General features: G+C 41.7%; 1 protein-coding gene across 1 annotated transcript; it reads right to left on the reverse strand.

The window, feature by feature from the left end:
- Positions 1-2,331: 2,331 nt before the first annotated feature.
- On the reverse strand, positions 2,332-22,611 carry STEAP4 (STEAP4 metalloreductase). Its single transcript, XM_082479561.1, has 5 exons — positions 22,519-22,611; positions 6,010-6,465; positions 4,538-5,065; positions 3,774-3,938; positions 2,332-2,746 (listed from the first exon to the last, which is right to left on the reverse strand). The coding sequence occupies exons 2-5, from the start codon at positions 6,463-6,465 to the stop codon at positions 2,477-2,479; spliced, it is 1,419 nt and encodes a 472-aa protein (XP_082335687.1). The 5' UTR covers positions 22,519-22,611; the 3' UTR covers positions 2,332-2,476.
- Between the last annotated feature and the right edge of the window lie 2,813 nt (positions 22,612-25,424).

Consider the following 25,424-nt stretch of genomic DNA (forward strand, 5'->3'; position numbering starts at 1 on the left):
GTAAAGAAGACCTGGTTTGGCCTGTCCTTCTCGTTAAGGCAAGGCAATCAGAAACACCCAGGAGCCTGTTCGCTGAGAGGAAAGGAAGCACAGAATTTGCAGTGTTTGTATTTCATAAAGCATCGCTTTCAAATGGGTGTTACTTGCCGTGACCGTTGCAGTTTAAACTCCAACCCATAGGTTCAGCTGTCACAGAGAAAAAGGCTTTTTTTTTTAGATCTGTATCTGGATAGGCAGAAACCCTGAAAATAAATCCCTTAAAAAGTAAGACACCCCCACCCTCCCCCCAATCTGTATCTGCATCTTGGAACCATTACTATTTGTAGTAACATAAATCTGGAGTAACTCTGCCACTGAGACCAGAATTTGGTCCCAAAATGGTAAATGTAGAGGATATTCACTCAGGCTGCTGCTACTTGTTTTCTGCCCGGTCTGTCCCTTTCTCCTCTCCCTCTATGCATACGCAAACACACACACTCTCCCTCTTTCTGTCTTCTTCTCCTTCCCTCTTGCTGCTGCTTCTGCCTCTCTCTCCTCTTCTTGAAGAAGCTGTAAAGAGGTGTTATAGACATCCTCACAACAGTCTTGTCACTTAGGCCCTTTCAGCCCATACACAATCCTTTTTGTGTAAGGGTTTCCGTAAGATTAACATGGAAAAGCTTTGATGGAAGCTTGAAATGGACTGACAGGTCAAGGAAAACTTCTGTTAAGACCTATATAAACATATGTAGATCAGTTTATGACATGCCAAGTATGACGTATGCACCAGTGCTGGTGGGTAAGAGTACTTGGTGCCAGAGTTATTTCCAAGAAATTTGGCTCTACCAATTGCTGATACACCAGACTCCTTTACCATTCTTGTGGGGATTAAGAGCAGATTCCTGGTGGGCCAGAGGATGACGTGAGGAGAGGATGTACATCCATAACTACAAAAGACTCCGTTGTTAAGAAATTTGAGAAGTAGCATTCAGGTGGTTATTTTTTAAAAAAAATCTGCTCGATAGTGCTCGTTTGAAAGTACAGGTAGGGATACTAGCTAGCATGCTCTTACTTTTGTATTTGTGAGTATTTATCCTCTGTACGGACAGGGAGGAGAACAACAGAGAGACAAAAGATAGAAAGCAATTCTCTTCCTATAAAAACAAATACATTTTGCCTTTTCTTTATTCTCCAATGCGAAGGAGGCTGTCGGATCCTCTGTTTCCAGTTTGACAGGAGGTCACCCTCCCAGCTGGATCCCGGTTTTCCACAGTATCCTCAACTCATTTTGATGACTAAGCAAAGATCTGCTTATGTGAGCATCCAAGGAGCAAACAAAGATGGGGAAAGGTGGGCCCATGCAGCTGGCTGAGGACAGGATCCCTTTTTATTCCTTGCCCCAAGGCCTTCCAACACCTTTATGCAACTGAGCATACCAGCAGCTGCATCGTATCGAAAGAGGTTCCAGAAATAATAACGGAGCTCAACAGGGTAAAAAAAATTCTTTATTGTGGTTAAAATATGTATATTTTCATAGACTATTTGTAATATTGCATCCAAAGATTTATTTTTTAAAAAATCAACAATATTCTCTTCATGACATATAATACAACCCTGTGATATAATAGGATTTTCCTTCAGTTTCTTTCCTTACAACTCAGTGCATACACAAATAATCACTGACCATTTTTTGCCTGTACCTGTAGGAGAAGCTTAGGCTTGTGAGCACATCTCACGTCTTTCTGGCATTTTGGTCACTCCTCCATCCGCTTACCACCTGAGTTTCAGGTAGAGCAGTGCAAGCAAGGATTGAGTAATCCTCGGCCCATACACTTTGAACCTTAGAGTTCCTGTACAGAAACCAAACAAATCTTACTCAACTATCGCTAAGGTAGGAACATAGGTCTCTTCAGATCAGATGTTAATGGAGGATTAACTAATGCTGGGAGGAAGAGAGTTCTTCCTCAGCCAGTATCCATCCTGCACCTGTTCTGTGGGTGCTGGTGGCTGCTGGGGGTGGAAGCAGGGTGTGTGTTTGTGCACGATCACATATGGATCTGTGTGGATGTGTGTAGGTGCGTGTAGACCTGAGTGCCAATGGGCAGGATAGGGAAGAGAAGCAGATGCCATCTACTGCCAAAGGTTACTCTGGTCCTGCCCAGCCCCGGAGGAGGCTTGGGATGACAGGATGGACATGGAGCACCACTTACTTCTCTCATACCCTTCTTAGGAGTGGAGGGCGAATAGGCAAGAAGGAATACACTGAGCAAAAGAGAGGGCCTGCACCTGTGTGAAAGCGTGCCTGGGGTGCAGGAACTCAATGGCCTCATTTGATTTGTATTTTAAGCTTGTCATTGGGGTGGCTTTATTTTACTCAGGGTCTGGCTAAGTTTTTCACTTTTTCTCTCACTCTCCAGATGTAGGAGGATCAGGACTTCATTTTGAGATGCCTTCATAACATTTTTTTTCTTATTTTTGATAATACAGGTTAGCCTAATTATACAGCAGACTTGTTGATAATGTAATTTGACTGTTCTGAGTATTGGGGATTCCTCTCCCATCCCTGTCGAATTCGCGTGAGAGGTTTGTCTAGACAAGGAAATATCAGCACAGATTTGACAACCAGTACAATGCACGGAACAATGAGGGAGAGCATATAGGCATTTGGAAGATACCATCTGTATGATGACGGGCTCAGGAACCACTTTCCACCATAGACCAGCGTGTGTGCAGTGCACAAAACCAGTGTCAGATATCCCAGTTTGGACTAGGGGAGAACAAAGGAAAGAGAGAATGAAAGAAAGAAGAGGAGGTTAAATTAATAAATTAAACCAGAACGAATGCAATTTACAGGACACAGTAAGCTTTGCGGAATGTGCCAACTTTGGGACTAATTGGGGATTGCTGAAATGAAACTGTTTTATATAATATAAAGGCTCTTATTGTTTTAAAATAAAGATTAATTCAAACGGACCGAGGTGAAATGCCCTTCTTTGTTTTTTTTTTTTCCTCCATCAACAATTCTGATAATTTTTGCCAGCTCACACATACTGCCTAGTGGTTGTCATATTTGTGAAAACGCAGAGAAAATGCTGAAATTCAGTGGAGAGATCCAAGTTTTTATATGCTCTGGTGCTAATCCATCCAGAACTACCATACTGTGCAAGTTTTTGGCCTTGATAAAACATTCATTGATAGTAATTTCCCCTTCCCTTGCCTCCCCTCCCCTGCCAGCCCAGCTCCTGCAGAGGCACGGCAGCTTGCACCAACCTTCCTCCGAATGGGGGGCTGAGATTATAGTGTTACCAAGGGCAGCCTGTTTATAGGCACAGCAGTTTTCAGAGTCTGCAGAAGCTGCAGATTCTCTTTAGATGCTTGGCATTGAGAGGATCGGAATTATAAAGTAATTTTTCAGACCCACTTTAAACTGAATTGTCTTGTGAACCAACAAAATTAGCCCAATTAATGGCTAAAATATTTTGTGACTTAGTATAATTGTGGAATTCGATAATTCCACAATGTTGGCTTTCTGTTTGTCATTTAGGAGCTCACGTCTTCCTGTTTTTCTCTTGTTAATGCAGTAATCCTGGTTGTACCGTAAGCAGCCATCAGAGCAGTTGTGTTACAGGTGAGCTATATAGCTGTGTAGATTCTTTTTTCACTGTGGTACGGTGGATAGTGCACACATCACATTTGGAGATACTGATGGAGGAAAGCCCTAAGTCTCTAGTAAATCTGACTGTGGTCATAGTTTATAAGGGAAGACGTTTTTTTAGAATAAGTCTTTTTCTTACCTGTACAAATCGAAATTCTCGCCAGTTGACATTGTTGCTGACTGAAGGCAAGGAAGTTATTCCCAGAAGAACAAATAAAAAAAATCCTAAAATCCCCAAAGCCAAATAAGAGTCACTAAGCCAGGCATTAGTGATGTTGAGTGGTTCTGTTTCATTTTTCCGTGCCTGAAGAAAAGAAGACCAGGTATATGTTCATGATAACAGTATTAGGATCAATATGCAGAAAAAATATGCTTTAAGGTAACTAGGAGATAAATGTTATACATTAACACTCTAAAAATGTTTGGAGTTTTACTTTGAATGCCTACTCCAAAAGCAGAAGAGGCATTATGTTACATATAGGTTCCATGTCCCTGTAATTGTGGTGCATGTTTTATACTGGTGTAAACCCACCGTTGAGGACAGGTATGTGATCCTTTGTTAAATAAAGTCAGAAAGTCAAAATATGTGCCATTCTTGAAGGTATATGGATAAATAGGGAAATACATTTCTTTAAATTGTTCTTAATGTTTAAATTTTTCCTGCTTATTTTATTAATATGTAAATTCTCTAGGTGGAAGATTGAGGCTAGAAATCCCCTCAACTCAACATGATATCAATGAACTTCGGATATACCAATGGTTGAAAGGATCACAGAAACAAGGAAAATAACCTTATTGTAAAGAACATTAAACCGTCCACATGAATTTCTGAAGCTCAAGATAGAAGAGAGTATTTGTAACAGAGCCAGAAGAAAGGAAGACAGAGCAGGGAACAAATCTTACCTGGGAGATGATTTGACTGCTGATTCTCCATCTTACAAAGGATCGAATTGGGATAACAAGAGTGTACAAAACGTGCAGAGAAGCGAATGCCAAGGCTACCAGTCCAAGTTGTTTCCTACACAGCATCCATTTGTCCAGCCAGTCTGGGAAACGGCTGTATTTGGTACCTCTGTATAACTGAATAATTGCAGCAAGTACACCAGGAAGATAAACCAAGGCAAGAAGGATGAGTGCCAATACCGGACAGATCCGATTTGCAATGGAAATTGCAATAAAAAATGAAAAGTCTTTGTTTTCATAAATGTAAGGGTAAATTACATCACGAATCAAACAGTAGAAGAAGAAGAATGCAGTTAGGCCAAGGGACAAAAGGATGGGAAACTTCCACATTGGAAAGAGCTGCAGAGGGTAATTTTCTATTTCCTGAGCAGCCAGGAGGGATCCCTGATCTAATGGAGTGAGACCCAGTGCACGGACAATATCCATCACCATTTGTTTAGCTTCTGTGTCATTGCCACAGACAAACACCTGCAACCAAAAACAAACAGGATTTTTATTTAGACAGACTTTTGTGACATCCTCTACTGCCGTCCTGCCTGGATATGGACAATGAGCACAAGCTTCCTCGGCTACTTGCTGGCTTCCTTGCTGGCCTTAATTTATATAGGCAAAAAGCAGTCCATAGGTAGTTTCTTTGCCAACAGGTCCAGGAACTGAGATTCTGAGTCTTTTCTTTGGGGAAGGAGATTGTTTCAAGTGGCAAAATTTTATATCTAGAAAGAACAATGAAACCGTGTGTTGTACAGCAGCACCATCCCTCAGAGCAGCAGAAAAACGGGTAATAATAATTAATTTGTCTTCAAATAAGCTGCTGTGTTGCTTCCTATGACCAGCTCTGCGCTAGCTGGGCTGTGGTTAAGGAGCTGGTTAAAACGGTTCGCATACACTGTTGTTGTGTTAAACTTCTGTGGTGATGGATTCTGATTTAGAAAACTTTATGAATTCATTCACCTTCCAGCTGACTTCTGTTGCCCATACTTATGCTATTGCCCCATCGTATCCCTTGCCTCCCTTTTTTTTGCCTTTTTTCATTTTATTCTTGCTTTGATATATTCCTCCCATCTCCTTTCCGTTTAACTTTACAATCCTGGTGAACAATGGATGCAGCCCTCGTTTCTTCCTGATTTGCTTTCTCTCTCTTTCTCGCTCTGCTGTCTTTCTTTCCTCGCTTCTCTGGTGTCTCCAAACACCTTACCAAGTTTGGAGGCAAGCTATCGATGTTCCTCGTCATGCCATATTACAAACCAATTGTAAATTTTAGCTTACGCTTAGTTTGAAATGGACAATTACAGTGAAAATTCCATCTTAACCCTGTCTGATTCACATGTCCCGTGTGTGTTTTTGTCTAGCTGTTACGAAGCCATCCGATATGTAACTCTGTGGCGTAGGAACCCCCCGTTGCTCAGTCTTACCTGCCGGCTTGCATCCAGCGTGCCTGACTGCAAGGCCCAGGCTGACACGGTGTTAAAGGCTTTCACGACCTTCGCGCCGGGCACCAGCTGAGCGAGGTACTCTGCGTTGGAATCGGGATACTGGTTTATTTTTAAGTTGTTGCTTACGTCCACCAAGACTTTTCCATGGAGAATTTCTGCTAGTGGCGTAAGGAAGTTGTAATGTTGCCTCTGGATTGCTATAATGATGACGGCAGCTTTCTGCGCTGCCTCTGCGTGGCTCAACACCTCGGCATCCTTGGGAATCAGGCTGGATGGCTGTGCGCTCCGGCTTCCGTACACGACGGGGTAGCCCGACTGAATCATTTTATGCCCCAGAGCTCTTCCAAAATCTCCAGTTCCAAATATGCACACTGTCTCTCTTTTGTTTGAAGTGTTCGGAGCCAAAGCCATTGTGTTGGAAGAATTTTTATTCATCTGGTTAAAAAAAAAGTAATAGGAGCAAACTAAGCAAAACATCAGTCTTTTGGTGATGAAAGGTTAGCATCCACTCTGGCTATATAAAATAAATATCCGAGAGTTTTCTTGCCTCTTAATATGGTTCCTGCACACTCTTCTGAATACACACTCTCAGAAGATTTCTGTACAGTTGTTAAAAAGCAGTTCTGGATATTCATCTCTCCATCTCTTACAGCACCCTCTTTTCCGTCCATTGTATGGATTTTAACATTCAGCTGAACTGTTTCCATTTTCCCCTCTCAAAGGGAAAGCAGGAGGAAAGGATACAGGAGCACGGAAAGCAAGGGTTACACACATTTCAGGGTAATTTCTGCTTACTTATGCTATACAAAAACGTTGAAGAGGCGTGTGTTTCTAATCTGATTAGAACCTGGAAGGTCTTCTGTAAAATACTTGAAGAAGAGATAATATAAAAGGTTGCTACAAATATATCTGTCCTCTGTATTTCCTTAATATGACTAGTCAGTGCCAGTTTGTTTTATTATTGTTCTTCAATTTTCTGAAGACTGTCCCATGAAGCATTTGGGCAGTGGAATTGAAATATTTCATGTTGAACATTTATTTCTGATATTTATATATTACTCATAATAAAATTCTCTTTGAGGTTTTTATCTGTCCTCCTTTATCACTGTACCTGGAAACTTCAAAGTCTTTAATGTATTATCCATGCCATAGCAGTACATACGCTCTGTACTTGCAGAGTGAGGCCCATGATACAAATACAGAATCAAAAGGGTCTACTCCAAAGGTCCACATGCTGTTGTCCTCGCTCCACAAAAGGTGAACTCAGACCAGAGAACCTAAGGCTCAAAGGAAGACCTCCAGTAGCATATCTTGAGGGACCCTTGTGTTGGGCTGGCCAGTAATTTAGTACTTTGAGCTGCCGTTTAATTTGCAAGAGCCCCGATTCAACTCTTTCCCTGCATCACAGATAACTGTCTTAATTAAAGCTGTGGGAATAACTGATTTTCCAACTTGCAGGAAAGAAATGCATGGAATGGTTAGCTAGACTCAAAACAATTGCTTCGCTACTGCTATTTGCTTACATTCTGTAAAGCACTGTTCAGCATGAAACTCTGCCATTTAAAAATACTGAGATGATATTCTTTGCTTTCTTTTTTTTTTTTTTTTTATTTTTATTTTTCTCTAGCCAGAACAGGCTTTGGTTTTTAAATATCTGCCATGATTTTAAATTGTTTGACCCCAAACCTGCATTTGTTTGGTGAATAAAAAAATCAAGCCTGAACTTTCCCTTACCCTGCTGTGACCTAAAGTTAAGTGAGTCAGGGATGCACACGTCTTTTTGGCCTGTGCTGTAGTCTATAAGCTTCGCTAGCAAGATAGGCAGAGAAATGCTTATTCTGAGAATTATATGTGAAGATTTTGGCTTGAACTAGCTCTGTATGTAGCTAGCTAGACCTCAGTTGGTATCAGTGCCGGCCCAGCACTGTTCTTGCAATGAGCTATGGGAGCCCTGGGATTTAGAGAGCTGCCAAGGGAGTTTGCTTCTGGTCATGAGGGGAAGGCATCGATTCAGGCAGAGAAGGGCCCGAGGATCTGTGCGCTTGTGGCCTGTGTGGCTCGTGCAGGTCACCCGGGAGGCTTGGCAGTGCAGCAGGCTCTTAATCCCAGCTCGTCTGAAGCTGCCGTCCCAGCTACCCAGCTGGACTCCGTGTACTTCATCAAGTAACACACTGAGCATGAAAACAGATCCTCAAAGGGACCCATCTGAATGTCTCCTGCATATTTGTGTGCTCTGACACATGCATACAAATGCAGAGTCCTTTGACGTGTTTAAAAATCGTTCTCTGAGGGCTTTATTAATGTCCCATGAGGCTCTAATGTGACTAAAGCTATAAAATTCCTTTTTGGGGATAGTCTGTATTTCAAAAAGAACTGAAGAGTTGTGCATGTAATATTAATAAATGGTCCAACTCAGTACCTAACAAAACTCAACAAAGTAGGCTCGTATCTACAATGGAAAGTAAAACTTATTTGTAACACACAATCATCCAGTTGAAAACTTCGGTGTTTGCCCTCAAGAAATCATTAAGTTATTGGTGAGTAAACTGTGCAAATCATTCCCCTCTCCAAATTAAGACTGGAACAAAAACCCAAGCTCGAATGGATGTTATGAGTTAAAGTTGTTTCGTTTGAGCTTATGAAAGAAATGGATTCACCAGCAAGAAATGAGTCTATAAAGTGCTTCCGTCGTTCACTAATACTGAACATCTCATTTGCTAGTGAACACTGAACTCATCTTGCCAGAAAAGAGAAAAAGAGGGAGATGAAAAGAAAAATTAATGTAAGGAACATTCTTTCTTTCAAAATACAGTTTCTTGGAGAAGATATGTAAGATGTAAAGGGACTTGTACAAGGCAGTGAATATTATTCCATAGAAAGCTGAAGAGCGTTAACGATGCCTTTAATACTGGTGGTCTAATTTATCTTAATACCATTTTTAACAAGAGAGACAATTTGCTTGAGTAAAGTAAGCAGAATTTACCTTTTCTTTTCAAGAATTACTTAATAGGGATGCCCATAGCTGTCATGATGGTACACATTATATACCAGAAATAAACTGGTCACCAATTAATTTCTTAACAAATTAAGTACATTGTAAAACTGATATTAATTTAATAGTGCGCCTGCTACTTCTGAAAATCACATGTAAGATGAGGCAAGTTTGCCTTTAAATCCCAGGCCTTCTGGACCATGCCTCCTTCTAACAAAGAGGGAAATTAAATACATTTTCTCCACTGAATCCTTATTTTCCTTCCTTCAACGTGCCTTCATGCCAGCTGGCCGTTGTTGCACTAAAAAAAGGTTGTGGGCTTTGCAGTGAACTTCTGGAGGTTGATTCAGGCGGTAGGTTATGGGCACATAGACAGTGCATAGGTAAATTCTGGCTTTGCTGTGTGTATTTGAACAAAATGCAGCCTCTGATGGCAACTGGGTGGGTGTAAAGTCAAGAGAAGGAAAATGGCCTCGCAGAGTCCATAACAGCGATAGCCGCAGTGCAAGAAGATACTCATTTGCTATAGGACAAGATGTTTTGCTGTCATACATCAGTGGGAAGGATGTGAAGCAGAAGTACATCACAGGGAACACAGGGCCAGTCTGGTGTGGGCAGCTCAGCCTGAAGGCTGACACAGGGGTCTCGGTAAGCAGCCGGCGGCAGTGGGGGTCTGCTCTGTGCCCCTGGGTTATGCTGAGTGCTCTCAAAGTGCCAGGAAGCAGAAACACCAGCAAAAAATCACGTAGTAATCACTATCTGTTCTTTTCTATATGAAGCTCTGTATTATCTGAGAAAAAGCCATAGAGATTTGTATCCATACATAGTATTTTTGCTTATATCCATCCCTCTAATATTAGAGCGCTAGTGATGCCTTTTGTTATTTGAAAGATAATCCATGTAAGCTTCTGTAATGATTAACTGTGTCCTTTCTCTTCTGCATTGTTGCAGTATTCTTATACAACAAATCATCATATTTTAAGGAAAATGCTGGTAATCTCTGAGCTGAGATTACCACTTGGTCAGTAATGATAAAGTGAGGCACTGAAAGTAAAAAAGAAGCTAACTGTGCAAGACTGTCGTTTTTACCCACTACATAAACACTAGGGGAACTGAATGAAGGTACAATGTTTAGTTCAGCAATTATATGTAAATACTTTGGTTATGCGGGAATTTGAATGAAGACAGGCACGTTGCCTTGCACCTGGGAAAAAGGAGGGAATTCCTAGCAGAAGCTATGCCGCAAATGAAGTACAGAGTCACAAGTGGAAAGGCAGAGATGGGACTGAGACGTAGACTGGGAAGGATAATGGAAAAGATGAGAAAGATGTAACATGAAATGGCAGATGGGAGATCAGTGGAACGATTCAAAAGGTAGAAAGACAAGATGAAAGGAGCAGGAAAGAGTAATTTTACTATTTACATTTAAAAATGAAGAAAACCAAATAACTCTGGTAGCGATCTCAAGGGATTATCTAGTCCGTCTCCCTCCCTAAGGCAGGTTGAACAATGTTTAAGCCAAGTCTAACAGATGCTTGTCCAACCTGTTTGTAAAACCTTCCTGTGCTGTGGATCCTGAAGTCTTCCTTGCCTACTGCCTTCTCCCATACTATTAGGCAGATTTTCCTATGTCTAATCTATATCACCTCCTCCCCAGTAGACATAGGTGTCAATTTATCCCCCTTCTCTTTGCAGCAGCCTTTGTTGGACATGAAAGCTGTTACCATTTCACCCTTTTCTTCTCTAGATAAAACAAGCCCAGATCTTTCCCAGCAACTCATGCTTCTGAGAGTGGTGATCTTTCTCATGGCTTCCTTCTGATCTTCCTAGGCTAAACTGCTCCAACTGTTAATTAAAAGTATGGTGCTAAAACTGAATGCAGTACTCTTGCTGAGATCTTACCAGAGAGAAAAGGATTGCTTCACTTGCCTCATAGACAACACATCATCCTGCTGTCACATTTGTCTTATTCACAACACAGCTGATTCACAGTCAGCTTGTGATGCATTAAGGCTATGAGTACTTTAACAAGTAGCGTGTGGCAACAGGGACCAAGATGTGGAGTGAAACAGCTGGTGCTGAGCACATGGAGTTCACACTATCCGTGTGTCAGCGATTTCCACCTTGGACTAACTTTGGTCTTGTACCGCAGCCTGAGTGCCCATTAGCAGCTGCAGTGCATTGGTGTGCACCCAAAGCATGTCTTCTGGCTCAGCTTTCGTGGAAAGGAATCTAGTTTCATATGCTCCAAGAGCTCTCTGTGGTGCGAAGCAAAGCTTGGTAAGTGGTGACCTGCTTCTACATCTGATCAGAACTTAAATACTAATGTAAATGCATCCTGTTATACCCAATCCTTTAATTGGACTGCTCCCACACCAATTGCTCCATCTTCGATTTCTGTAGTTTTTTTCTGACTCAGAGCTGTATTGTGCACTTGTCCCTGTTGAATAGCACCATATTTTTTCAAACTGTAGCTTCAATTTGTCAAGATCACTTTGATTTCTAAGCCTGCCCTCTAATGCGCTTGCAGCCTTTTTCAACTTTGTCAGATTGTCAGCTTTAATAAGCATAGTGTCTATTCCATCATCTACGCCATTTAATGAAATACTGGAACAGGACTTTTGCCAGGAGAGACCCCCTGTATGTCTGCAGTAAATGTAGTCTTCCCTTTTGACAATGATTAACTGGGAGACTGAAAGTGCTTCTTTGGCTAGTTCTGCAGAACCTTACCTTTTATTGGTTTAATCTAGGCTGCATTCTCCTAGTAGACTTTTGAAAATCTTCTGTAACATTTCCCATACTAAAAACTTCACTCATGTCAAGTTGTACAGCCTCTGTGATTCCCAAGGCCTCTTATCCTGTCATAAGAGGAAATGAGGTTGGTTTGGAATGATTTGTTCTTGATTAATCCATGTGCCTATAACCCATTCCTTTCTTATCTTCTATTTGCTCCTTCTATTTGTTTGAGAATTGGACTTAAATGGATTGGACCATAATTTTGCACCTCCTCTTTCTTCTTACTTTTAAGGATAGCTGTTATTCTCGCCTCTCCAGTTGTTCAAAACAAACCTCTTCCACACAGTTCTTAGAGATAGTTATTAACAGCTGTGGAAATGCTTCAGTTATCCCCCGAACAATGTGAGGTGAATTCCATCAGCCTCGCTGATCTTAGGTCATTTAACTCACCTAAGCACTGCCTAATCTCTTTCTTCTGTCATCTAGCTGGAATTTTCAGCTCTTTGCTACTGGTGTAAACCCTTTTATCACCGTTGACCCTTCTAGTGAAGAAAGAGCAAAATAGACATTACAGAGTTGGCTTTCTTGGAATCACTAGTCAATGTCAATAGCTTTCTCTCAGTTGAGTGGTGGATCAATTCTTTTCTTGATTTTCCTTTAACATTTTGTGTTTATACAGGAAACTTCTTGTTATGCTAGATGGACCTTACTAGTTACATTTCTTTTTGTGCTGTGGCTTTTCAAATCTTATCAACATATTAGTACTATTCTTCTGTGCTTGTCCACAGATTTTGATTTATGTATGCTTTTTGAGTTTGAAGTTTCTGAAGAACTCACAGCTCCAGCCAGGTGGCTGTCTTACTGCAGTCCTTCCTCTGAGCTGCAAACTTTATGTCTCTACTTTTAACATAGTTTCTTTAATGAGCTGTCAAATCTTCCAACCTCATTTTCCTCTCAAATTGTACTTCTCGTGAATCGTCATCTTCCCACCTTCAGAATTTGGTATAATCTACTTATTATTCTGCTAATGGACAACTCAATTTTTGAGCACTCGATCTCGTCTGGTGGCCTGTGGTGGCTCCCAGCCATGACAGAACCTCTGTATTTTCCCCTCTATCGTTTTCAAAAACCTTTGACTAAGTCTATGTTATTTTATCTTTTGATTCAGGGCAAAAGTTTAAGAAGATGAAGCAGGATATAAGTAGTATGAGAAGATAAATGGCCACAGCATTGCCAGGAGTTTGATCCATAGCCACGAAAAAGAAAGTTTTACTAAAGTTTTACAATTAGAACAAGAAGAGAGTTAATGGCCAGCATAGCTGTGACCCAGGTAGGTTATGGTGTTGTCTACTGTGGAGCTAGTCTCAAGATTTGCAACACTGATTCATTTATCTTTTTTTTTTTTTTTTTTTTTTATTTTGGGCCTCGTTTTTAACAATCATAATCGCAAAGGTAGTGATAAAGTTTATACGCAGAACAAATATTATGGGAGCATAACTTAAAGTGAAGTATCAGAGGGCCTCTTTCTGTGTAAACTAAATATTTTGACTGCTATTTCCTTGTAAATAAGGGCAGGGACTCTGTTACACTCTGCAAGTAATAAACAGTGCCAGGCGTGAGAATGGCCTCTCTGGAGCAGCTTGCCATTGTTCTAGTACAACATTCTGGAGGCAAATAAAGGTCCTGACATAATACATCTGGCCGATTATATAGCATGCTGGGGGTAGATTCATCTGCCTGAATTCATATCCAGTTATACATGAGTCACGACAACAGTATTGGCTGCATATTCCAGTGATTCATGTGCTAGAATATCACTATGAACGGTCTGTTTTCTAGGTTCACCTTTCCAGAACAAGCTTGTTTCTTCAGATTTCGGAATGGTTATTTTTCTATAACGATGGGGAGGCACTGGGGTTGATGCTTCGGAGCTTACTAAATTTAGTCCATTGCACAGCTGAATTCTAATAGTATCCTGCTGCATGAAGAAGTTAATTCTTCCCTCAGGTTCACTAACCTTTGGTGTTTAACTCTGCTTGTACAGTAGTGAAACCGGGACATCTGGGATAAGCGGTTTGGGTTCAGACTATTCCCTCCTGTAGACCTCATTTTAAGCTGCTGACACGACTTCTTACATCTCTCCTTAACTCTACTGCTCTTTTAACACAGAGGATTTGCCTGTTTCTGTTTTCTTTTTTTTTTTTTTCCCCAAATCTCTTATCATTACAGCAAGGATCAGCTGAACTTTCTCACACAGCATTCACATACATAAGCCCTTGAGCCTCTGCTAAAGGTCTTTTTCAGCTAAAGCTCTGTATCTCTCTGGTCAGGAAGCACCTGAAAACATGCAGTTCCCTACAAGAACTTATTTACATAGTTTGAACCACACAGGCAGGGCTGAGCACACTGCAACTCATTTCACCAAGAGATTCAGAGCGTGTGCCTTCCAAAACACTTTGAAACCATATTCTCACCACTGTGATGGAGAGAAAGCCCAGCACGCTATTAGAACTGACGTGATCACAGAATCACAGAATCACAGAATCACAGAATTATCAGAGTTGGAAGGGACCTCTAGAGATCATCTAGTCCAACTCCCCTGCTAAAGCAGGATTGCCTAGAGCACATTACTCAGGACTGCATCCAGGCGGGTCTTGAAAATCTCCAGGGAAGGGGACTCCACAACCTCCCTGGGCAGCCTGTGCCAGTGCTCTGTCACCCTCACCGTAAAGAAGTGTTTCCGTGTATTTGAACGGAACTTCCTGTGTTCTAACTTGTGCCCATTGCCCCTCGTCCTGTCACTGGGAACCAATGAAAAGAGCCTGGCTCCATCCTCCTTCAACCCACCCTTTAGATACTTGTACGCCATAATAAGGTCTCCCCTCAGCCTTCTCTTCTCCAGGCTAAAGAGTCCCAGCTCTCTCAGCCTTTCCTCATAAGGGAGGTGCTCCAAGCCCTTAATCATCTTAGTTGCCCTTCGCTGGACTCGCTCCAGCAGTTCCCTGTCCCTCTTGAACTGGGGAGCCCAAAATTGGACACAGTATTCCAGTTGTGGCCTCACCAGTGCCGAGTAGAGGGGGAGAATGACCTCCCTCGACCTACTGGCCACACTCTTCCCTATGCAGCCCAGGATTCCATTGGCCTTTTTGGCGACAAGGGCACATTGCTGGGCCATGGATAATTTATTGTCTACCACAACCCCCAGATCCTTCTCCTCCAAGCTATCTCCCAGCAGGTCCGCCCCTAACCTGTACTGGTGCCTAGCATTCTTCCTCCCCAGGTGCAGGACCTTGCACTTGGTTTTGTTGAACCTCATTAGGTTCTTCTCTGCCCAGCTCTCCAGCCTGTCCAGATTACATGTCTTAATCCTGCTGGGCAGCTGTGAGCTGATCTTGAGTTGGCATTTATGACCAAACTGCTGAAAATAAGCCCTTTGGAGGTGTCCCATGTCCTGCAGACCTTCCTCATACCTGTTTGAGCAGACTGTACAGGTTCAATCAGGTTGCTTCCCCAGAGCTGCTGTGTACGCTGGATCCTTCCCTATCTGATAAACGTCCGTCCTTCTCAGTCATGGGTGGGTGGCACTCGTGGTAACCACGGTGCTTTGACACCATGTTAATGGCATGTACTCATGCTGGTGGCAATGAAGAGCAGTGCCTACAACAAAGAGTGTCAAAGGCAGTGGAAGTGGCTGGGTTTTCTTCAGGTTTGTTTTTTTTTTTTTTCTGTTTGTTTTGTTATATCAAGTCTCTTTTTTCATTGTTTCCTTCAAATCCTTAAATACCTGTGGAGGGGCAGGGTGAACTTCAATGAATAAGTAAATGAGTACAAATTTTTGTTCGGTGTTATACTTTTTGGTTGGTAATTTTTAGTTTCCCATGCTGTCAAGTTCTTCAAAATTAAACAATTTCTTTCAGGAATAGAGTTAATTTTCATTATTGTCTTAGCTGTTTATTGCATGTACTGACAAGCAAAAGTCATCTCTGACTGTTGTTTTTTTTTTTTGTAAATAAGAATCCCAGTTTGTCTTGCAATCTATGATCAAAAGTGGTATATTAGATAAAAGCACCCTAATACACTAGAATTACATATAGTAGCTCATTAAATACAGTAGGGAAAGAGAGTGACTTCATTTCTTGCACATGTAGTACTGCAGCTTTGGAAGTATCTTTATGAAGTATTTCACAGAGGCATAATTTTCAGTAATCCTGGTGTAGCTTGGAAAACAGGTGAAATAGGATTTTAAAAGTCTCCTTGGAAAGACACGTACACTACTCTGAGGCAATATCTCATTTACTTAAAATTTCATTTTACCATTCCCACAGAGAGAGAAAGAACGCTCTCTATAACAAATACTGTTTCTTATAAGCTGGCATTTGTAGAAGCAAATCTGCCCTAAATTATAAATTGCATTTTCTGTTGCTTGATACACCCAAAACTGAAAGGCATGTGGCTAAACTACTCTCCCATGATTAATCCAGTACTTAAACACATAAAGAAAATAGCAGAATAGCTTCTAACAAACGTATTACAACAAATTATTCATGAATTTTCTTTCAAGCAAATGAATATCTGCTGCCCTTCTCAGCCGAAAGTCCTGGGCTCCAAGTTTTGACAAAGCTGATAAAAATAATTGTTTGAGACAATAAATCCTCCTACAGAGGACATTGCATTTCCCACATCTTCACTTTTTATCAGGAGAGCACTAAAGCTGCCTAGAGGCTCTTCAAATAGATGAAGTATAGGCTTAAACAGATGTGCTTAATGTTGTCTAAATCATAGCACAGTACTGAGAGAACTGGAAATCTCCCCACCTCCAACTGCTCCCATAAACACCTAAGACCCAGCTATAACTTGAGTAATTTCCTCAGTCTTTTCAGGGCTGCTGTGCTGTTCTGAGGTGTGTAGGTATTAAGCTTTAATCCAGCCTAGTCAACTGCAAGGAGAATGAAAATATTTCATAAAACACCTGAAGGTGAGCAAGGGTGAGAAGGTGAGACAGACCTGCCTACGGCGCAAGGAGCACTGGATTTATCCCAGTTGGCCCAGGAGATGTCCAGAGACCTTGAAAGACATGTTTTCAGATCCACCGCGCGTGGAGAAGCACCTCCTGGATTCCTGCTCAGTCCTCCCCTCACTGTGAAGCCATTCTTCTGAGCAACTTTTATCTGCCATTTAGAGACATTAACAAATAGCTCTGCCTCGCAAAGAAATAACACTAGAAATAATGAAGCCCGGCTTCCTAGGGGTTTGTGTTTCTTGGCTGATTACAAGCGCTGATTGAAGCTGTTTTCAATCACAAGAGACGACTCCTATAACATTTCTTCTCATGGGGATTTTTAGGTCTTTTAAATGTATATAGTCACAGTATAGTCTTTCATTTTTCAGGACCCTTCTGTGGGGTTTTCAGTTGCTTTTTTTCATGCAACGTAATGAAAACGGAGCCCTTTCTCCTCCTGCTCTATTTGTTTGGAATCATCACAAAAAAATGATTGAGGAACACATATAAACAGGCATACACTCACATACCTCTGCATGATCAGAGAAATCTCACTTCCTACAGAAATCAGGCTAAAACAGTGGACACCCTAAAAAATTCATGACGTACACACCCCCATGTGCATGTCTGTACCACCAAAAGAGAAGGAAACAAGTGAGAAACGGCACTTCAGTTGTGACCCTATGCCACTGTGGTCTGTTGAAAGACAGGGAGGATGAGGCAGGGGATGTTATTTGGGATGTTGTTACTGATAGCCCATCAGTACCAAGACTGGAATTAGCTGGCGTTACACTAGCAACCAACTAAAACGAGACCTTCAGAGTGCCAAAAATGTAAGAGTTCAAGCCACGTATTTATTACGAGCTCTAGGAGTGCACGACAAGCCTGACTCTCTTCCCATTGACGCTAATGGAATCGTTAATTTTCAGTTAGCTTGCTTTTGGACCAGGTTGGCACAAGAGGGAAGAAAATGAAGCCCAGTTGCTTCATAACACCCGTGCTAAAATCAAAGGCGAGGTGGCTGCTGCGGTGCAGTGACGATGTTCTTGGCTGTCTTACACTCTTCGAAATCTGAGGAGTGGGAGGGAGAGTATGATGAAAGATTTAAGAAAAAGGAGCATGAATACAAAGTTTTCTTGCCAAAACAAATATATGTGGATTTGCAATGTGTCTGGAATGGGGCCGAGCAGATTTTACAGAAAGTTCATTAATCTGTGTTCTTGCTTACGCAAGCCTATACACTAAAATGCTGTTATAAAAAACTGTGTAAAAACATGCGATTTAACAGCGGATATATTTATCATCTCCCTTATTCACCTAATATGGAATACATTACTTGTATTTACGTGCTCCTTTTGGTTTCCTTCCTTTCTTTTGCATGGACTCGAACATTTTCCTCTCCTACTTGACTGCAGTCAGGTGGCATCTGCAGAGACATGCCTGCCTTCAGGACAAAATGAACACTGATATTTTCAGAAATAAAGAAATTACGTTCCTCACAAAAAAAGAGAGACAATTTTAAATGCTATTGCATTTTCCAGCAAGGAAAAATTTTCATCAGACAATCTTTTAAAAGCTAGTTCTTTCTCAAGATGGAAGAAATTCCCCTTCTTACTGAGCCAATGATTTCAGGAGTCCTTAAGCTGCAGGCTTTGAGAATTAACTGCTGAGAAGCCTGAATTTAAAAACAGGCTTTTAAAATAAAAAAAAAAAAACAACAAAAAAACCCAGAGGTGAGATTCGTCAAAAATTTGCAGGACTTTTGAAGGCAGAGTCCTATACTGAGAAACTGGAAAAATCTAGTTGGTTATTTTTTTTTTTTCAACCAAAGCTCCCTGTGGTTCAGCTCAGGCTTTGCAGATGCCCGAGCTGCTGCTGGTGATTCCCTGGCCTGGCAACGGGGGGGACGGCTGTGCGCAGCAGTGGGCCATTGCCTCAGCTCCTCGCCCGGGCGTTGGTACAAATGAATCCCCTCTGCCTGGGCAGTGCCTGTGGGCTACTGCTCTTGGAGCGCGAATTGCTCGCACAGGGCAGCCTTATCCTGTGCCACGGTCCGCTGCACAGGGGCACGGGAAACCTTACGCAACGTCTCTTATAAACCTCTGCTGCCTGAGCCATCTTATTGCAGATGCTGCCACCTTCAGAGAGAAGTCACCCTCGTTTCTGTCTTCTGCTTGCTCCTGGGGCTCAGTCAAAGTCACTAGGTGTCTCTTGTTCCCATGTACTGTGAAATACGTGGGGTCAAGGCAGAAGTTATGCTTTTGGTTCTGCGCTTCCAGACCATGCGATAAGCAAGAAAGGAGTGCTCTGGGCCCTATCTGTGCAATTGGAGTGAAGGAAAAGGTGGATATCTGGGACGTGATGTGGAGCAGAGAAAAATGAAAAGCTTATGTGCTCTTACTAAGCTTAGCTGAAGAGGAATGAAGAAGGTGCCAGGAGATACGAAAGAAAATGTCGTGCTGCTTTTGTAATTGCCTAATTGGACAAAGTAATTCCCTCCTGCAGAGTGACCCTTTCTTGCGGCTCCAGCAAGGAAATGAAATACAAAATGAGGAACTGGGTTTTCTGAATAAACCCATTGTCTTTATTGCATTACCATTTTATGCTATTACGATTATTGCATAATTACCCACTTGTTGTGAGTACTCATGTCTTTTTACATATTTCCTGCTCTCACAGTCCTTGTAGCACGGGACCACCCCAGAGAAATCCTTTGTCAAACATTCCTGTGCTCTAATGATGCCAGAAAGTGTTTTGCTCTTTGGCAATCAACCTCTCCACTATATTTCTTAGCGCTTAAGGCTTGTTTATCTAGAGGCCTACAGAAACTTGCTCATATAGTTGGTATCACTAATGTATTAGTGACAGGCAGCAGTAAACCACTTTGATCCCAGTCCTCAGGTGCTGTAACTTGTCTGAGGTGGATGACTGAGCAGCTTCCACCATTGATCAAGCAGTTTGTAGCAGATTATTATAATTAAGCACCTTTGAAGTGCCAAGCTGTATGAAGCTCTGGTGCAGTTCAGGTTGTAGAATTCAAATGAAATTTATTAATATTCTCATTTTTATGGGATAGCATGCTGTTTATGGAAATGGCTTTTCTGCACATTCAGATTTGTCCTGGTGAGGCTGCTTCACTTGGGAAAAGCACATGGAGGGAAATCATTCGGAGCTGAGAACCTGTCCTAACTCCTGATTTTATCTTAACCTCATGATTTCCTAAGCAAGTCATGGGATCTGCATCTCCCAGTGGAGGTTTAGACCCAGCCTTGTCACTGAACCAGGGTGATCTGCAGCTTTGTGTGCTGCCAGCGGAGCACACAAAGCAGCTCAGCCAAGCATGAGAAGAGCGGTCCTGAGCCAGGTAGCCTGAACCTGTGCCTCCACCACCAAAGTTAGACCATTCCTCCAGTAATTCCACCGGAAGAGGGTCATCTCAACAGTTTAGTAAAGTAAAAAAAAATAGCTCAAAGCCACCTTTGCAATTGTGTCTTCAGGGCTGTACTCAGTAGTTACTATGAGGTTGGGAGGCAGCTTTGTCAGTCCTCTAATTAATGTTTTTGCTGGCAGCTATTCCCGCTCCTCCTCCATTTCCAAGAAGCACCGATATAACCAGCGCTTACCCGAGCTGCCACCCACTGCCTGCCGCAGCCCTGCCGGAGCATCCTGCCCAAACCGTGGCAGCAGACAGGAGAAAGATGTCATCGGCAGCCCAGAAAATGCTCCATGAGGACATTTCTCACAGCCACATCTGCGACATCAAGTAAGTGAATTTACTATCTCATTGGCCGTGCTCTCACTAAGGGGAATACGTGTTGGAGAAATTTTGAGAAAGAAGAAAGCCTGTGGGTCTAAACAATGATGTCAAAAGAAGAAGAAACACCCCAATTTTTTGTTTTAGAGCATGCAGGGACAAAAAAACCCGCCCACATTTGAAATGCAATAAGCGTCTGTAAAGGTGACATTCAAATACCTGTCCCTACCTTTTCATCCCCAAAACCAGCTTTCAAAAAACAAAGTCAATATACATTAAAATCTAAATAGAGTAAAAATGAAGTCAAAATGCCAACATCTATAAAATTTCCCACAGAAAAAAATATGTTTAAAATGTTGCAGTTCCACTCCGCTAGCACTGTAACTAAGAACAGAATGAGACAAACGGTTGGCTCAAATCTTGAAGTTACCAAATAAACAGGTTTTAATAAAAATAGACTGGGAAGCAGTGAGGGAGGCCTTAAAACGCATAGATTTTAACTACAGTCCCTGAAAGCCTCTGCTGCTGTCTGTATTTTTGAGGCTGGGTCTGTAGGGAGGAAAAGGTGGTTCTGAGCACCCAACACCCATGCTAGGCACATTGCCGGGGATTTTACTTTGGACTATCTCTGGTCTCGTCCTGTGAACTTCATTGCCATCGGCGGTGGGATCATTATATTTCACCCAAGAGCAGCCAAGACTGTATGTCCCCATCCTGCTCTGTGGTGTGAAACATGGCACAGTACGAAGGGCAGCAGATGCGGTTCCCGAGTAATCTCCTGCTCTGAAGTAAAACACTAATGTGGGCAACACAATTTGTTAATTTCTCAACACAAAGTAGACTCCTTATCCAATTATCTTTTCTGCCTGTAACTAAGACAAGGAATTTAAAAACATTGCATCTGCCTAAATTGTACAAATATGAAAAGTGATTAATATGCTTGTCGAAGAAAATTCCAATATGGAGGAAGAAAGTACAGGGATGATTGATTTCTCAATGACTATTGGAATATTTTTGGTATGTTGTTACAGTACTACTTCATGCTAGTCTAAATCATTGCTATTAACAAATCTAGGAGCTTCAGGAAGGCCACATCTAAAAAAGAATTTACATCTTCCACTAATTGCATCGTTTTATAAAGTCTCAACAATCTTGAAAAAATTGGCCTATAGTCTGAGCGACAGTTTGTATTTACAGATTTAGAGGGGATATTAAATTTTCCTATATCAAAGCTGAAGAACAGTTCTGACAGCTGCAAATGTTCTCTGAATTAATAATGTGGAGCTGGTATAAGACAATATTTAAGAAAAATCCATTTCTTTCTGCGGCGTTGAAGCCCCTTGCTTATAAAATATTAAACAGGATTAAGATTGGTATGCTGCTTGAACGGGAGGAGAAGACATGAAATCCACATATGAATCCAGAAGTGAAAAGAATCATTAGTTCCAACTGTTATTAGTGCTAACTTATGATTTGGGATAAATCAAACACCCTTGGAGTACCTGCACTTGCTACTAAAGTTCAAACCAGAATTTTGGCTCTGGCTTAGGAAAGAAAATCCACTTTCTAGCTTCATCATTTAAAACCCACTGACCAATCCTTATCTGCAGAAGCTTTCTCTGCTTTAACTATAGCAAACACCTCTGGAAGATTAAATAAATGTGTTGTCTGCCATGCAAGCTCTCTGAATACCAACAGACTAATCCAAAGTTCTAGTTTGTCCCAACTTTACGGATACAAATCCTTCCCTATGTCTCAGTGCTTCCTTACATCAGCTCGTAGTGACTAATAGGTTGTATAATGTCAAAATAAAACCAGGAGACATGCCCTGGCTTTGTATTTTTTTTGTCTAGAAGGGAGAAAGGCTGGGGCAAAATTTTATGAGGAGCCTTAAAAATTTAAGGTCAAGCCCACCCAAACGTCTCCGGTTGACAGTTTAGCCATTCTGTTCCCCGTTCCCACCTGTGGAAGTGAGACAAACCTGCGGCTTGTCTGTGCAAAACTCACCTGTGCACTCAACCTTCTGCAGTCCCCCTAGGCAAACCAGTGCTTGCCCAGCCAGCGAGATGCTGTTTGTGATGGAGCAGGAGAGACTTCAAGAGCTGCAGAGAGGTCCTATTGCCCAGAGCAGAGTGCAGAAACCCCGACAGCCTCGCTGGCATTTATCTAGTGGAAGCCAGGGGAGGGCGAGACGAGGAGATGTTGCAAGCCTTGTCTGTCTGTGCGGGGTGAAAGAACTTCCCATCAAAGGTCTCAGGGAAAGTCCCAGCCCTTGTATTTACAGCTGAGGTGAAGCTGTGGTTGCTTTTGTCATGCTGGCACTGACTTGCCCCTTGGCTATTGGCCAGAGCTAAGGTTTGGCTGTGTTTCCCCACTCTTGGAAGACTAACCTGAGAGTTGTAGAAGGCAAGAATGTTGTAGAAGCACAACAGCAACTATTTACCTGGAAGGGGAGCTGCTTTTTTTTTTGTGTCACAGCTCTCCTGTGCCATTCCAGCAGTGGGTAGGGACAGTAAGAATGTCCCATGGAGATGAAAGGAATTTGGCATGGGGATGGTTGAAAGTACCTGATCCCTGAGATTCTCTAGATATTCTTGGCAGCTACAGTGATCCTGTGGAGCCAGAGCCTGTGACAGATACATATTGAGAAATGAGTCTTTAAGGGATAAGCCTCTGGGAGGATGCAAAGGTCTTGATGTTACACATCTGGAATGCAGCGTGATTCAAAACAGATGCCTTGAGCATCAAGAGATCACTGGGCTGGATCATAGTCCAGATTGGAGAAAGGGGCTGAGAGAGTCCCACTAGCACTGAGATTTTATAAGAAGTTTGGAAAATGAATTGAAGGGGATTTAAGTAATATTGCACTTAGATTTAGAATCTGCAAGCAATGTCTGCCAGGAAAAAGGAATAAGGTAAAAAAAAAAAGTTTTATAACCACTTGTTTTTGGAAGACTTACTGGAAACTAGAAAAACACTTTAAGAAGGAAAAGGCATAGAGAACACCAAACAGAAGTAAACTTTAAAAAAAAAAGAAAGGACAAGAATAGTTTCATTCAGAACAATTTGACTGCACTAGGGCTGAAGAAACTGTATTTTAGAGCTTGAGTTCTAGAGAAGAGATCAGATCATGTCTGAGATTTAGGACAGGAACAGCCTGTGTCACTTGTGCACTGCAACAAAGAGCACAAGCCAGTGTGATACCTGAACCACTGGAAAAGATCCTGGACCTGAAAAAGGTGATATTGTTTTGGAAGAGCTTGCAAGAGTCAGCAAAGCGCGCATGGCATGGGCAAACCGAATGACCTGGCTGAGAATGTCTTACAGCAGCAAAGGGCACCAAGTCAGTGGAGATATCTGGGGTTAAACGGTGTGGTATTCATTTTCAGATGACCCATCAACTAGCATGCTGCCAAAAATAGTGTTATTACACTGAAATGAAAACCTACAGGGAGTGGAAAGGAAGACAATTGACTCGCAGAGCTTAAAATCACGAGGTTAACCCTGCAGAAGATACACGAGAAATAATTGTACAAATTCATAATAGATGGAAAAAAGGGCAAGTGCTGTGCCCTTCAGAGCATCAAGGTGATCTAAGCATTTAGACCCTGTGTAAGAACATGAGCAAAAAAGCTGAGAAAGTATTTGAAGCCACAGTGGATCAATACCTCGTGAATATTAAAGAATATAGGAAATGTAGGAAAATTGTCCAACAATTCTGACACCTGTGCGAGCCCTTCACATTGTAAGGCCATGCTTTAAGAAGGAGCTGGATACACTCATTGCTCTGGGATGACTGGAGTAACTGACTGAGTAGTTCTTGTATTTACAGAAGAGATGGATGAAACCCCTTGATTGTCTGTAGATAGACCTGAAGAAACAAAACGTGTTTGTTAGACTACCAAGGGGATATATGGTCAGTGACAATTACCTCTCTGTCCTCAGTACATTACGGGGTTCCTGGCAGGTGTTCATACTAGGAAAAAGAAAAGAGCAAGTTTTTTGAACTTCCATGAAACCTTTGTGAGTTGCACTGTTTTCTCAGATGTCTACTTAGGCTGCGTTTTGCACCTGAGGAAAAACATGATAAATTTTTCATGCCTTTCAGGTTAGTAAGATTTATACAGATGACATTTAGATCTGATGAAAAACACTGGCTTGGAGCAGCCGTGGAAAGAAACTGTGCTTCTGGGCTGAAGCTGGACAAACAACACTACAAATGCCATGGAACACAAATAATAACATACTTGAAGAAAAGTTAGCACAAATCCCAAGTAAATCACCAGAAAATATTCAGCAATTTGTGTTCTCCAACAATATTTGGGTGCTGAATTGTAAAGAGAAACATGTACCTAATATAGCTTCTTGAGAGTGCTGTCCTGATGATCTCGGATGTAATTATTGAAAAAATTGAGAAATAGAAGGAATTAATTAGACATTTCAGACCTGAAAGTAAATCACCCATGGAGGATTTTGGGGTGTCTGTTGATGTAGTCCTTTTAAACAGTGTGGAAAAACCAAATGATCACAGTAGTTTATGAGTTAACAAAGCTTAGGTATGAAAATAATCAGACAAAAGGAAAGATTGAATCCTAGTCATGGAAATAAAGAAAACCATATATTTTTGTTTACTGGAGGCCAGTGCTATTTGAAACTGATTATAAATCATAAGGAATTACCAGAGCCCGGCCAATGGTTATTTTTCATTATTTTTCAGTTATGGAGTGTGACTTGCAGCTTCAATATAACCTTGAAATTGCAAGCAGGATTTCCAGAGCATATGACAATGGAACCAAATCCAGAGAGATATTTGTACATCACTCTTATTGCAACAATAGTTACTGAGGCTGAGATGCTTCAGAAAACAATTCGTATCATGAATGCAAGATTAAATTTAGCCTGAAAACATGAGA

The sequence above is a fragment of the Vanellus vanellus genome, assembly GCF_965231255.1.
Source record: "Vanellus vanellus genome assembly, chromosome: 2".
Lineage (NCBI taxonomy): Eukaryota > Metazoa > Chordata > Aves > Charadriiformes > Charadriidae > Vanellus > Vanellus vanellus.